This window comes from Macaca thibetana, chromosome 8 (assembly GCF_024542745.1).
Source record: "Macaca thibetana thibetana isolate TM-01 chromosome 8, ASM2454274v1, whole genome shotgun sequence".
NCBI lineage: Eukaryota > Metazoa > Chordata > Mammalia > Primates > Cercopithecidae > Macaca > Macaca thibetana.
Genome location: NC_065585.1, coordinates 89,329,500 through 89,341,796, shown reverse-complemented (window position 1 = coordinate 89,341,796; position 12,297 = coordinate 89,329,500). Strand labels below are relative to the sequence as shown.

Here is a 12,297-nt window from a genome sequence, read left to right as displayed (position 1 = left end):
GAGTTTCCACCACATTCCACCTCACGCTTCTTCATATTGCAATTGAGCAGAATGTCTTTATGAGGACTAAAATTGCGCTGACTTCTCAAAGTGAGCATTTACAAATATGGGTACTCTTAAGCAGTTAACGTTGGACTTTAACTCATAAGCCCCCGAGGTAATTGTTTCTTGTGCTAGCTTGCATATGGTGGCTTGCAGAAAAGAACAACCCTGGAGTTTGAATTATAAACTATCATCACTCATCTCTTTCTTATTCTCCATGTTTTCTTTCTAGATATTTCCACACAATATACTTAGGTATTCGAAGTCGACAGAGTGGGGAGAATGACAGATGGAGGTTTTACTGGAAAATGGTATATGAGTATGCGGATGTGAGTATGCTGCATTTGCTAGCCACCTTTCTGGAAAGTGCTCCACAGCTGGTCCTGCAGCTCTGCATTATCGTACAGACTCATAGCTTACAGGCCCTCCAAGGTAAGGGCTTGCAATTTGGTTTTGGAATTTGGGGAAAGATTGACTGGCTACTTTTGTCACAATCCGAGCAACTGTCCTAATGCCCTTTGTTGACATAGACCTGTGATATGTCTGCTGTTTTACATGTGTTTTGTGAATGATGCATGATGTTTTCCTACCATTGCTTCTCATGACTGATTAATTGAAAGACAGGGCATTTTTGCTCTCCAGCTGCCCTCTTAGTAGGAAAAAAAATCTTTATGATTTTACACTTGTTCGATACGGGGATAAAGTCAGTCAACTGAGGCTTTCTGGTTTTTATAATGGAATAATTTCCAAAAGTTGCAAAGAAAGCAGTAGCGCTCTCTCTCTCTCTAATATACATATGTGTGTACGTATGTGTGTGTGTATATATAGTATTAGAGTAATTCCTACTATTTCCTTTTGATGTTAAGAGAGACAGAGAGAGAGAGAGAGAGACAATGAGAAAAAGAGATTAAAAGGAAGTGGTAGAGATTACCCTAATATTTAAGGAAAGAAGGTCATATGGGAAAAAAAGTTGTCAATGTTTATTAATATTTATATACTATGATGTTTTATAAAATGGATATTATTATCAGATTAATATCTTTGTGCTCTCCCATATTTGATGATCTCATCAGTAGGACTATTCCAGTTACAGCAGAGCTTCCAGGCATTTCCTTAGAGCCTGCTGCTCAAATCCTTTCTAGAATAAGTTAGCAAGATTAGACAGACTGGTGGGTAGGCAGATGAATACATGGGCACACGGATGATGGATAAGAGAGCATTTTCTAAGGAAAGCATTTCCTATTAATTTGTCAATCCTGTAACTAAATAGATGCTGTTAAACAGTTAAGTACTGTAAAGTGCTCATTTTGTTTGGATCTCAGCAGGGCCTCTGTGCGCCCCTCTGGGCACATGCTGCTCCCTTGTGCAAGATGGGTCATGCTCCAACTTGAGTTTTGTTCTGGTTGGTCTGGGGAATCTCCTCACTGTCCTTATAACTTTTTATGGCATGGAGCATGTTTGTTTAAGCTGAGTGCTTTAGTTTGGGGGACAGAATCAGGGCGCATGTTACCTGCATAGGAAAAGAAAGAGAAAATGTGTACTGGTAGCTGGTGACCCATTTATTCATAGATTCCTGGCCCAACCCTGGTTTCACAATAGAATAGCTTTGGTCCAAGAAGTTTGAGAAGAATGTCAAAGAGATCCACGATGTATGTTTCTCAGCTGCTGGAAAGCAAATTGGGAGAAGAGGAAAGTGGAGTATTTGCACAGAAAAACAGAAAAGCACGGAGAAGGCAGAAGGCCGTGTGAATTAGTTGTGGATGACTGTGTTTCGTGGTGTCTGGTGGTTGAAGACCATGAGCTAGGCATGCGGAGGCCTGGGCTCTGGTTGTCTCACTACCTCTCTATAAAACCTCGCACAGCCACTTAATCTCTCTGGGCCCCAGGTTGCTCAAATGTAAAGGTCACAAGTTAAACTGGATGATTTCCAAACTCCCTGACAACTCTATTCAATCTTTGAATTGATGAATTCCCAGTAGGCATATAATGCCTGGTATATGCTTTAGGAAATGATCTGTAAGCCAGAATACAAATGAAATTGAAAGGCAACATCAAACTAAATCTCTGTCAAAGAATTTAGTGCTCATCTCCAGAACAACTTGGCAACTCCTTAGTACAATTATACAGTTGGGAACTCTGTAGAGGGGGAAAATTCAGGAGCACACGTGCAAGGTTGCAAGTCACCTTCTGATGGCCTGAGGTCACTGAGTGTCTCTACTAGTTTTCTAAAATATTTGGAAAATTATGGAGAGGTTTTTCTTACAAAGATGATGGAGATAGAGAAGGGAAGGTGAGAGAGGGATCTAAGAAAATGAGGTCACATTTTCAGTTTAAGAACAATACATAAAATTGTACAGAAAAAAAATGTGGAAAATGCAATCCTTAGTTTTAATCAGATTATTCATCCTAAACATAGCAGCCAAGTGTTGAGTTATGTTTTCTGAGTCTCTGGCTCTTTCCTGACATCTAGTGTCCCCAGCTAACCGACTAAGCTTGACACAAGTATGTCAGGTGTACTGTAGGTGCTGAATGCCAGACCTCGTCCTTAGCCAAGGCAAGCCTTGCCGTCAAGTTTCAGAATGGCGTAGGGAAACTATGTTCTGTTTCATTCCCAAGGTGGTCAAAAGATAGGTTGATCCAAATATCACTAAGGATCAGTGCAAGTCATTGAGTCAAGAGGAGGAATAAGCCCACTACCTTGATCTTATTGCTACTGATTTTTAACAAGGGAGGTGGGTAGACAGTTGTGTTACAAAACAAAGAGTGAAAATATCTGACAGTAAAAAACAATGACAAACCCTCCAGCCAAGGAAGACCAGCCCATGAAACACCATGTGATTCCTTTTGCATTTTGAAGAGACACCTGTCTTCAGAGGGATGGCTTCTAAATACCCCTCTGCTGATAGATGATCCCACTTACAAACAAACCAGCTGATAAATTAAATTGATGTGAGTTCTAAGAACAGAGCAGTTTCCCTTTAGGAAAAGAAAAATAAATGTAATAACCTAGTTTGACATGTATTTTCCAACATCTTCAATGGTTAAAAAAAATTATTGGGATTTACATGTGAAAACGCAGCCCTCTGCTCTGAATGTAAATAATCAATAGGCATGAAATCTGTAAAGGATTTGCAGATAGCTCTGAATTAAAATCTCTAAACCATTCTTATTTAGCAGGGAGAGAATGATCACTCTGCTTGTGACTGTCTAAAATTACTGTTTTTTAGGATAGAAGGAAAATTGCTCTTTAAACCCAACTTCAACCATCCACCACTCTCTGCAGTGTTTTTAAAACAATAAGAAAAATCACACAAGAAATATGACATTTTATAACTGATGCTAGAAATTGTATTCTCTTTGTGGAAGCTGGGTAGCCCTAGAACGCTGTCAGCTGCTGTGAAAATCTTTCTGCTTCTCCTTCCTTATGGAGTCACTTAGTCAGAGGAGCCTCCTCATGCTGGAGGCTGACAGGCTCAGGGAGAACTGTTGGAGCATAATTGTTCCTCCATTTGCACTGGCCCAGGAGGGACAGTTTGGAGTCTGTTCTGAGAGCAGGAATGAGGGTAAAGCTGAGTCTTGAACCTGAACATCCAGCTCTTCACACTCCACAGTCACCTTGGACATATTATAGGGCAGCAGCTGCTCTCCACGGGATCTGGGATGTCCCAGAGCCAGCTCCCTGCAGAGTGTAAGATACACACCAGGAGGCCTGACTGCATGCACGGCTGTACCTGCACAGGGTAATGCTCTCTGTACTTCCAGAGAGTTTCCAGTTTACACGCCGTTATGGTTTTCCAGTCCCAATCCCATATCGTCACGAAGAGAGAAGGAGAGAGGAGAGAGGGGTGTTGAGAGGGGGAGAGGACAGCAGGCAGGAAGGAAAATGGGATGGGGAGAAGGAGGGAGGGAGACCCCACTCGACAGTGGAGATGGACCGTGGCATTTCTGTTAGTGTCCACGTGGAGGGCGCTGCTCTCTACCTGTTTAGTGAGGGCGACAAAGATGCTAAGGAAGATGTGGTCTGAGGCCTGTCAGTTGTATCTTCAAGCAAAATCTCACACTCATTCATTTCACCTCATTTCTACTGTGCTCCCCCGGCCGGACCACATGCACCCCCACCCAGACCCCTGTGGCTGGCCCACAGCTTCATCCTCACCCCTGCCCTCTTCATTCCCTTCTCCTTGGAGTGGTCCTAGAGCCGCTTAGACTCTAATCTAAACCACTTCAGTGTTCCTCTTGACACTCATTAAAATTAAACAAGATTCCTGAGCAAGTTCCAAGGCCTTTGTGTCACAGCCTTCTCCTCATTAGTCACTGCTCTGCAACCACGCTGCACTCCTCTCTCTTCTGAAAATGTTCCCATTTCTCTCCCACCTCCAGGCCTTTGCACCTGTTATTAACCTCTCCAGAATATTCTCGTCCCCTCTCTCTTAGCCTGTCTAGTTCTTACTCATCCTACAGAATTCAGCTTCACCTCTTCAGCGTATCCAGTCCTAACTGCTCATTCACATTTTTATTTCCACATTAGTATTTCCTCAAGGTATCCTGAACTTCAGCCCCCGACCTCAGGTAATTTTCTTATTGTTGTTAAGCTTCAATTTGCCCATGAATACTGAGGGATAGTAATAGTGCTAATTCATAGGATTGTCGAGATTAAATGAGAGAGTACACACAAAGGATTCGTCAGACCCTTGGCCCAGCGCATAAGGCTTCTTCGGCTTGATCTTGCAGAAATCTACCAGGGAATCTTATGGAAACGCAAATTCTCACTGAATAGGTCTCAGGTGTGGCCTGAGTTTTAGAACAGGAAAGTTTTAGAATCAGGTGAAGAATTTGATGGCATGTGAAAACGGGAAAAATAGTTCAAATTTGAGCTCATGAACCCTGAATTAAGGGGTGTGTGTTAGAAAGGAAGTGCAAGAAACATTGTGAAGAGAGAATGGTCAGGTCTTTTGACGGACAGAGCATGGACCAAAAGAGACCGAAGCTTGAGTCCATTTGACTGAGAGAGAACCTGGTGACAATAAAACCAAGCAGGTCAGCAGGAGCAGCCACTTAGGGGGAGAGCATTTTAGACATTTTAAGCCTGAAATGGTGGAGGACAATCAAGTTAAAAAGTCTTCAGACTGCAAAAAACAAAGACAGCTTAAGATAAGTTACCCAGAATTTCAGACCTCCATGTCTGTCTAAATGACGCCAGCAAAGGTAAAAAGTTCATGGTCCGAGTTACCTCATCGGGACTTTTTGATGACCCCAAGAACCTGTAAAATGCGCAGTCAGTTTTAGTTTTGTGATTGTCGTATTATGAATAGTTTATTTTGGTTGCAAAGACCCATGATTGGCAGAGAAGATACCAATTCACGTACAGACAGCTGCACACAGCCTTCCTCAGCAATACAGTTTTGCTCAGAGCTCCCTGGGGTCAAAGGGTGTACTCCCCAGAGCAGCCTGGAACACCGTGTAGAATAATGGCACATGGTCGATGCTCACAATGAGGGTATATAAGCCACAGCCCAAGCTGCATACAGCACAGTCACCTGGCTGCACAGGGAACCATTGTGCGGAAATAACGCTTCCTTGTAGAGGAACCATCTAAGTAAAACAAACAAACAAAAATCTGGCCTTCACTAGATGAATTGGTTGAGTGCCAATCTGCCAGCCTAAATGTTTCTGCTTTTTCCAGAAGGCTTTCATTCTTTGTTTCCAATTGCTACCTTATCACTAATGGAAAATCTCATCCTACACCCTAAGTGTGTTTAGCTGGGGTATGCTGAGTGAGTTACCAACAAATGCCATCCCACAGGCCATGTATGTGCCCAGGAAAGCTTTACTGAACAAAACAAAAAACACCTACTTCTCATTCCTTCATATTCCAGAAAAATATGAATAAAACTCCTTTTGCCAATAGTTTATCCTGAATATTTTGTGAAAGGAAGGGAGGAAACGGGGAGTTGGAAGGGGTTTCTAATTATTCCTCTCCTGTCTTGCATCCTCTAACTCCACAGGAAGTTAGAAGTAAAGTTGTCTTCAAATATCTGGCAAACACTGTTACCTGCTAACCAGGGTAACCAAGAAATACCTGAATTGTGAAAAACACTCCATTTGTCCTCTCCTGGTGAGCACTCTTGAGACCTCACACTGACTTGCAACTTGCCCCACCTCATCGTGAAGTGGGTGGAGACAGGTCCCAGCCAGCTTTAAATGACCTGGGTTAGAGAAAATCCCAGTCACCCCCGTGCCCAAGGCCTTCCTCCCTTGCCCCACACCACTGTCTTCTAATGTACCTGCCCCTACCTCTGGATTCTGCAGATGGGGAAGAGTGCAGGCGAGAGTGCCAGTCTGTGAGGGGTCTAGGCTCCAAGTCCCTCTGGATCTGCCTCCTCTGCAGTTGCTATTATCGTAGTTAATTGACACATTTATTGAAAGCCTGTTTGTGCATGATGGTGTGTGAAGCTCTGTGCAACATTTATTTGTACTAAAGAAGTTCACTTTTTACTAAAAGTTTATAATGTGACACTATAAACAACATGACAGAACATATTTAGAAACACCCATTTATCTGGGTGCATTCTGGACTGAGTGGTGCCATTTTGTAGAGGATCAATAATTTGGTTTAATTAGTTAGCTTAGTTAGTTTAAAGTGAGAGAGGAGCTTACAGCACTTCCGGCTCACCTGCTCCGGGAAGGGGCCAGGCAGCCTCTGCCTGAGCAGCCCTGTGTCCATCGTCAGACTGTTCTGATGGACTGAATCACACATTTCCGATCGGACAGTTCTGACGTCCTTGATGGTGCTGGAAGGAGCAGGAAGGCAGCATCAAGGACATCTGCCCCCGCCCCCAACCTGACGCACTTCTTTGCTCAAATCCAACTTTGCCCAGCACATTCCACCCCAGGGCCCACCGCCTCAGCTGGAAGGATGCTCATCAGCAGGAGACTCCTACGGGAAGAGCCCTCCTCTCCAACTCCGCTCAGGCCATGCCCTACTCCTTCTGTAGAGGGTTCTCCCTGATGCCCCCAGGACATTGAATATTCATGCCAAGCAGGTTGTTTTTAGTCACCAGGCAGAGTTGTCTTCTCCAGTTGAGCTATGCACTCAGCCAGAGTCAAGTTGGGTGTCTGAAACCGTTTCTTTCAATGTCCTTCTTATTGTTGGTTTTGTTTGTTTGTTTGTTTGTTTGTTTGTTTATTGAGACAGAGTCTTGCTCTGTTGCTCAGGCTGAAGTGCAGTGGTGTGATCTTGGCTCACTGCAACCTCTGCCGCCTGTATTCAAGCAATTCTCCTGCCTCAGCCTCCTGAGTAGCTGGAATTACAGGCTCCCGCCACCACGCCCAGCTAATTTTGTAGTTTTAGTAGAGATGCTGGCCAGGCTGGTCTCCTGACCTCAGGTGATGTGCCCACCTCAGCCTCCCAAAGTGCTGGGATTACAGGCTTGAACCACCATGCCCGGCCAATGTCCATTTTATTGTAAACTTAGGTTTGCATTACATAGTTTAATTAGTTGGATTAATTAGTTTAATTTAGTTTAATTAGTATTATTAATAGAAAAGCTGATGAAATATACTGTGAAAGAGAGTTGTTTCTATGAAATGTACATTGACAGCTTTTGAAAAATTGGGTAGGACCAGAGCAAAGTGGTGTGTTTAATCCGGTTGCATCACAGCCTCAGGACCCCTGGGAGGACCTTCTGGCTGCCCTGGGATGTAGAGCATGAGGCTGCAGCCGGCTCCACTCCCCCGCAGCCTGCTGTGCGCGCTGCCTGCTGCTGGCCCTCCAGGCACCGTGCTCACTCGGGTGGCACGCACAGTCTTCAGTTGATCCAAACCACTGGGCTTTGTTGCTGTCTGGCAGGTCATTAGCTGCTGGATTTTGCTTTTTGTGATGATGTATGAAGTAGCATACTACCCAGACCAGGAAAGTAGAACGTGTTAGCTATTTTAAAAGAAGGGAGCTGGAGGTAGTGGCTCACGCCCATAATCCGAGCAGTTTGGGAGGCCAAGGCGGGCGGATCACCTGAGGTTGGGAGTTCGAGACCACCCTGACCAACATGGAGAAACCCCCGTCTTTACTAAAAATACAAAAAAACTACCCGGGCGTGGTGGCGCGTGCCTGTAATTCCAGCTACTTGGGAGTCTGAGGCAGGAGAATCGCTTGAACCTGGGAGGTGGAGGTTGCAGTGAGCCGAGATCGCACCATTGCACTCCAGCCTGGGCAACAAGAGTGAAACTTCATCTCAAAAAAAAAAAAAAAAGAGAGAGAGAGATTTAGATTGAGGAATGGGCGGCACAGGTGCTGGGAGGGTGAGAGGATGAAAAGCCATACCCATGAAATCAAGAGATTTCGCAACTGAAGGAAGAAGCTCTTATCTGTAGGGCTAGCGGAGTGAAGGAAGAGGGCTCAGACTTCTAGGGAAAGCTACTGCCTGAGGAGTGCTGGGTGACAGAAGGGGTGCAACCTAGCAGCTGCGGGGACTGCCGCAGAGCCAGCCAGGCAGCGAGGGAGTGGGGATCACCTGGAACATTCCTGGCACAGGCCGGCTGCTGCTGCCTCCCCTGGGCTGGGACGAGGCTGGGGCCGGGAATGCCAAAGGCAGCGGTGGGCTGGAGCCAGGCGCTGTGGAGGCCCAGTGATAATAGGATGCTGATCTGTAGAGGAAACCAGAAAGTCTCTTCTCCTCTCCTCCCACCTTCCAACCTCCCACCAGTGCCACCTATTGGCAGAACCTACTGGACTGCCAGTCAGTCAGGGAGTCCGGAAAGGGGTCTGCAGAATCCCCCCTTTCGGGTGGAGGGAGCTGGCACACACTCCCCATTCTGTTTTGTGACTTGTGTCTGCTCCCAGCTGAGAAACTTGATAACCAAGCTTGTTAAAGCTATTTCTGAGTAACAGCTGGAGGTGAAGGCCTGAAAGGCCATGGCATGAGACAAAGGCAGACGCTCTAGATCATGGAGGTTGTGTCATGAAAACACCCAGGCAGCCAAGTCTGGCAATGGACATGTCCTTTCTTAAATGTGTGACCACAGACCTCATATGGCCACTCAACATTGTCCAGCAAGCCTACCTTATGTCCCCCTTGAAATTCCGTTTCCTGCTCCAAAATGAACTGCTTCCTACTTTCTCTGGTGGCCTCACATTCCAACGGGCTGCCTCCAGTATTCGTAACCTGATTTCAGTAAGAAAATAGAAGCAATAAAACAAGAGCTATTTTATTTTCTCACCCATATGTCCTGCCTTGCCTTTGAGAACATGCTGCCTCCCAGCTAAAGTCCATCTCTTCTACCCTGGAATCCACTGCCACCTGCTCAAGCATCCTGTTCGTGGAATTAGCCTCTCTCTCCCTATTCTGCATTATCAGTTTTTCCTCGCTTCTGCATCACTGCCATCATCACACAAACAAACATGCTGTAATCAAGAAAAAATGGACCCATGCCACCACCCACGACCACATTACTTTCTTGCTCTTCACAAACTGTGAAAAATTCATCTTATCCTCTGTCTCCACTTTCTCACTTCCTATCCTCTGTTTTTATTTCGTTTTTTTTTTTTTTGAGACGGAGTCTCACTCTGTCGCCCAGGCTGGGGTGCAGTGGCCGGATCTCAGCTCACTGCAAGTTCCGCTTCCCGGGTTTACGCCATTCTCCTGCCTCAGCCTCCCGAGTAGCTGGGACTACAGGTGCCCGCCACCTCACCCAGCTAGTTTTTTTTATTTTTTAGTAGAGACGGGGTTTCACCATGTTAGCCAGGATGGTCTCGATCTCCTAACCTCGTGATCCGCCCGTCTCGGCCTCCCAAAGTGCTGGGATTACAGGCTTGAGCCACCGCGCCCGGCCTTATTTCGTAATTTTTAAACATTGTTTGTTAAGTATAACATATATACAGAAAAGTACACAGTTGTGAGAAACTACTCCCAAGGTCAAAGGAAGAACATTTTCAGGATCCCAGGAGCCCTGCTCTTACCCGCTCCTTGCCTGTGTGCCTGACATTCTACATGTGATCACTATTTGAAAAAATTCGTTTTGCAGGTTTTTCACCTCTATGTAAACATACGTGTGTGTGTGTGTGTGTGTGTGTGTGTGTGTGTTTCTGGATTCTTTCATTCAGTGTTGTGCTTGTGAGATATAATTCCATGTAACTGTAACCCATTCATTTTCATTGCTCTACAATAATTTATTGTAAGAATAAATCTCTGTCCATTTTGTGGTTGTTGATAGACACTGGTTTGTTTTCAGCTTAAGAGTATTATGGTTAATTTTACTGTTGAGTGTTTTTAATATGTCTTGAATACACGTGCACACCTATTAATTCTGGATTCATACCTAAGAGTGAAATTGCTGAGTCATGGGGTACAGACAGGCACACTGAATGTGAGTAGATGACGCCATAGAGTTTTCCGAAGTGCTCGTACCAATTTATATTCCTACCAGCAGTATATGTCTGGAGATTGCTCCAAATGCACTCCAAAACGTGGCATTGTGAGTCCTCTGAATTTGACCCATGGGTTAGCATCTCAACGTGACTTTAATTTGCGTCTCCTGATAATAATCAAACTGAAAAGTATCTTTCATTCTTCTTTTTCCTCACCCCCGATCCAGTCCATCAGCAAGTCCTGTCTGCTCCACCTCCAAAACATATCCCAAATCCGACCACTCTTTGCCGCCCCCGCTGATAACACCCTTTCCAAACACCAACTCAGTTACCCTTCTCCAGTGAACTGGTGTCCCCCTTCACCCTTCCCCACAGCGTACACACCATACAGCAGCCATAGCGATGTGTTTTGTTTTTTTTATTTTTTTTTGTTTTCTTTTTTTTGTTTGTTTTTTGAGACAGTCTCACTCTGTCACCCAGGCTGGAGTGCAGTGGCACAATCTCGGCTCACTGCAACCTCTGTCTCCAGGGTCAGGCAATTCCCATGCCTCAGCCTCCCAAGTAGCTGAGACTACAGGCACACACCACCACACCCGGCTAATTTTTGTAGTTTTAGTAGACATGGGGTTTCACCATGTTGGCCAGGCTGGTCTTGAACTCCCGACCTCAGGTGATCCACCGGCCTCCCAAAGTGGTGGGATTACAGGTGTGAGCCACGGTGTCTAGCCCACAGCGAACTTTCTATCACTTCACTGCTCTCTTTAAAACTCCCTGGGGACTTCTTGCTGCAACTAAATGAAGTACAAACTGCTGACAGGCATATGACAAGGCCCCTGTGTGCAGCCTCCAAGTCTCCCTGCTCTCCCGCTGGCTCCTGCGAGCCCAGCAGCTCTGTCTGGCCATCCTCTGTCTCTGAGGCAGGCCCTGGCTGCTGCCCCATCAAGGACCCTGCATTTGCTGGCTCATTGCCCTTTCACTCCCCCAGGGCTTCACATACCTCATCCCTCTCCAATCAGGATGGGACTCCAACATCACTCCTAAAACACACAGCTCTTCCCCTTCCAACAGACACCCCCATCTACTTACTCTGAGTGATTTTCTCTTTGGCCATTTGAAATTCTATTCGTCCATATGTTTTATTATTCTTCTCATCACCTTTACTACAGGGTGAGCGCCATGAAGCAAGGAGTACAGGAAAAGGCCTATAACATGGAAGGCGCTCAAAAGGCCTCTGACTGAAGAATGCTGGCAGATTTGTACCATCTTCAGAAGCTACTTCAGTTTGTATTGGCTTTTCAGTTGGACTAGCCAATACAGACTGCTCATAAGTTCCTGTGGGATGTCATAGTGTTATTTTATATAGACGAAAAGACACAATATAAGTTCCCCTCCTCCAAATACCGTATTTGTAAAACTTCTACATATTTGGAATTTTTAAAATATTAACTTTTATTCCCTATTACACATACTATTAAAGATAAAATAGAAAACCCAAATATGCACGAAGGAGAAAGTATAAATCACCTTCCTGCCACTCAGAAATGAAAATCTTGGCTGGTTATGGTGGCTCACACCTATAATCCCAGCACTTTGGGAGGCCAAGGCAGGAGGATTGCTTGAGGTCAGGAGTTTGAGACCAGCCTGAGCCACACAGCAAGACCTCATCTCTACAAAAGAGAAAAGAAATTAGCCAGTTGTGGTGGTGCATTCATGTAGTCTCAGCTACTTGAGAGGCTGAGGTGGGAGGATCTCTTGAGGCTGCAGTGAGCCAAGACCATGCCAGTGCACTCCAGCCTAGGGCACAAGCATGATGCTGAGAAAGAAAAGGAAAGGAAAGGAAAAGAGAGGAGAGGAGAGGAGAGGAGAGGAGAGGAGAGGAGAGGAGGAAGAGA

The 12,297-nt window shown here is 45.3% G+C and overlaps 3 protein-coding genes across 7 annotated transcripts in view; all 3 read left to right on the top strand.

The window, feature by feature from the left end:
- The window catches only part of CHCHD7 (coiled-coil-helix-coiled-coil-helix domain containing 7), a 1,019,570-nt gene that overhangs the window by 155,399 nt on the left and 851,874 nt on the right, over positions 1–12,297 (top strand). The window lies entirely within an intron of this gene.
- TGS1 (trimethylguanosine synthase 1) overlaps positions 1–12,297 on the top strand; it is a 553,145-nt gene that overhangs the window by 88,921 nt on the left and 451,927 nt on the right. The window lies entirely within an intron of this gene.
- The window catches only part of XKR4 (XK related 4), a 429,208-nt gene that overhangs the window by 253,706 nt on the left and 163,205 nt on the right, over positions 1–12,297 (top strand). For both annotated transcript variants that reach the window (XR_007728402.1, XM_050802345.1), the window contains exon 2: positions 275–474. Coding sequence is in view for 1 of the 2 variants with exons in the window: in XM_050802345.1 (XP_050658302.1) it covers positions 275–474 (200 nt within the window). In the remaining variant the exon portion in view is untranslated. The remainder of the gene's footprint in view (positions 1–274; positions 475–12,297) is intronic.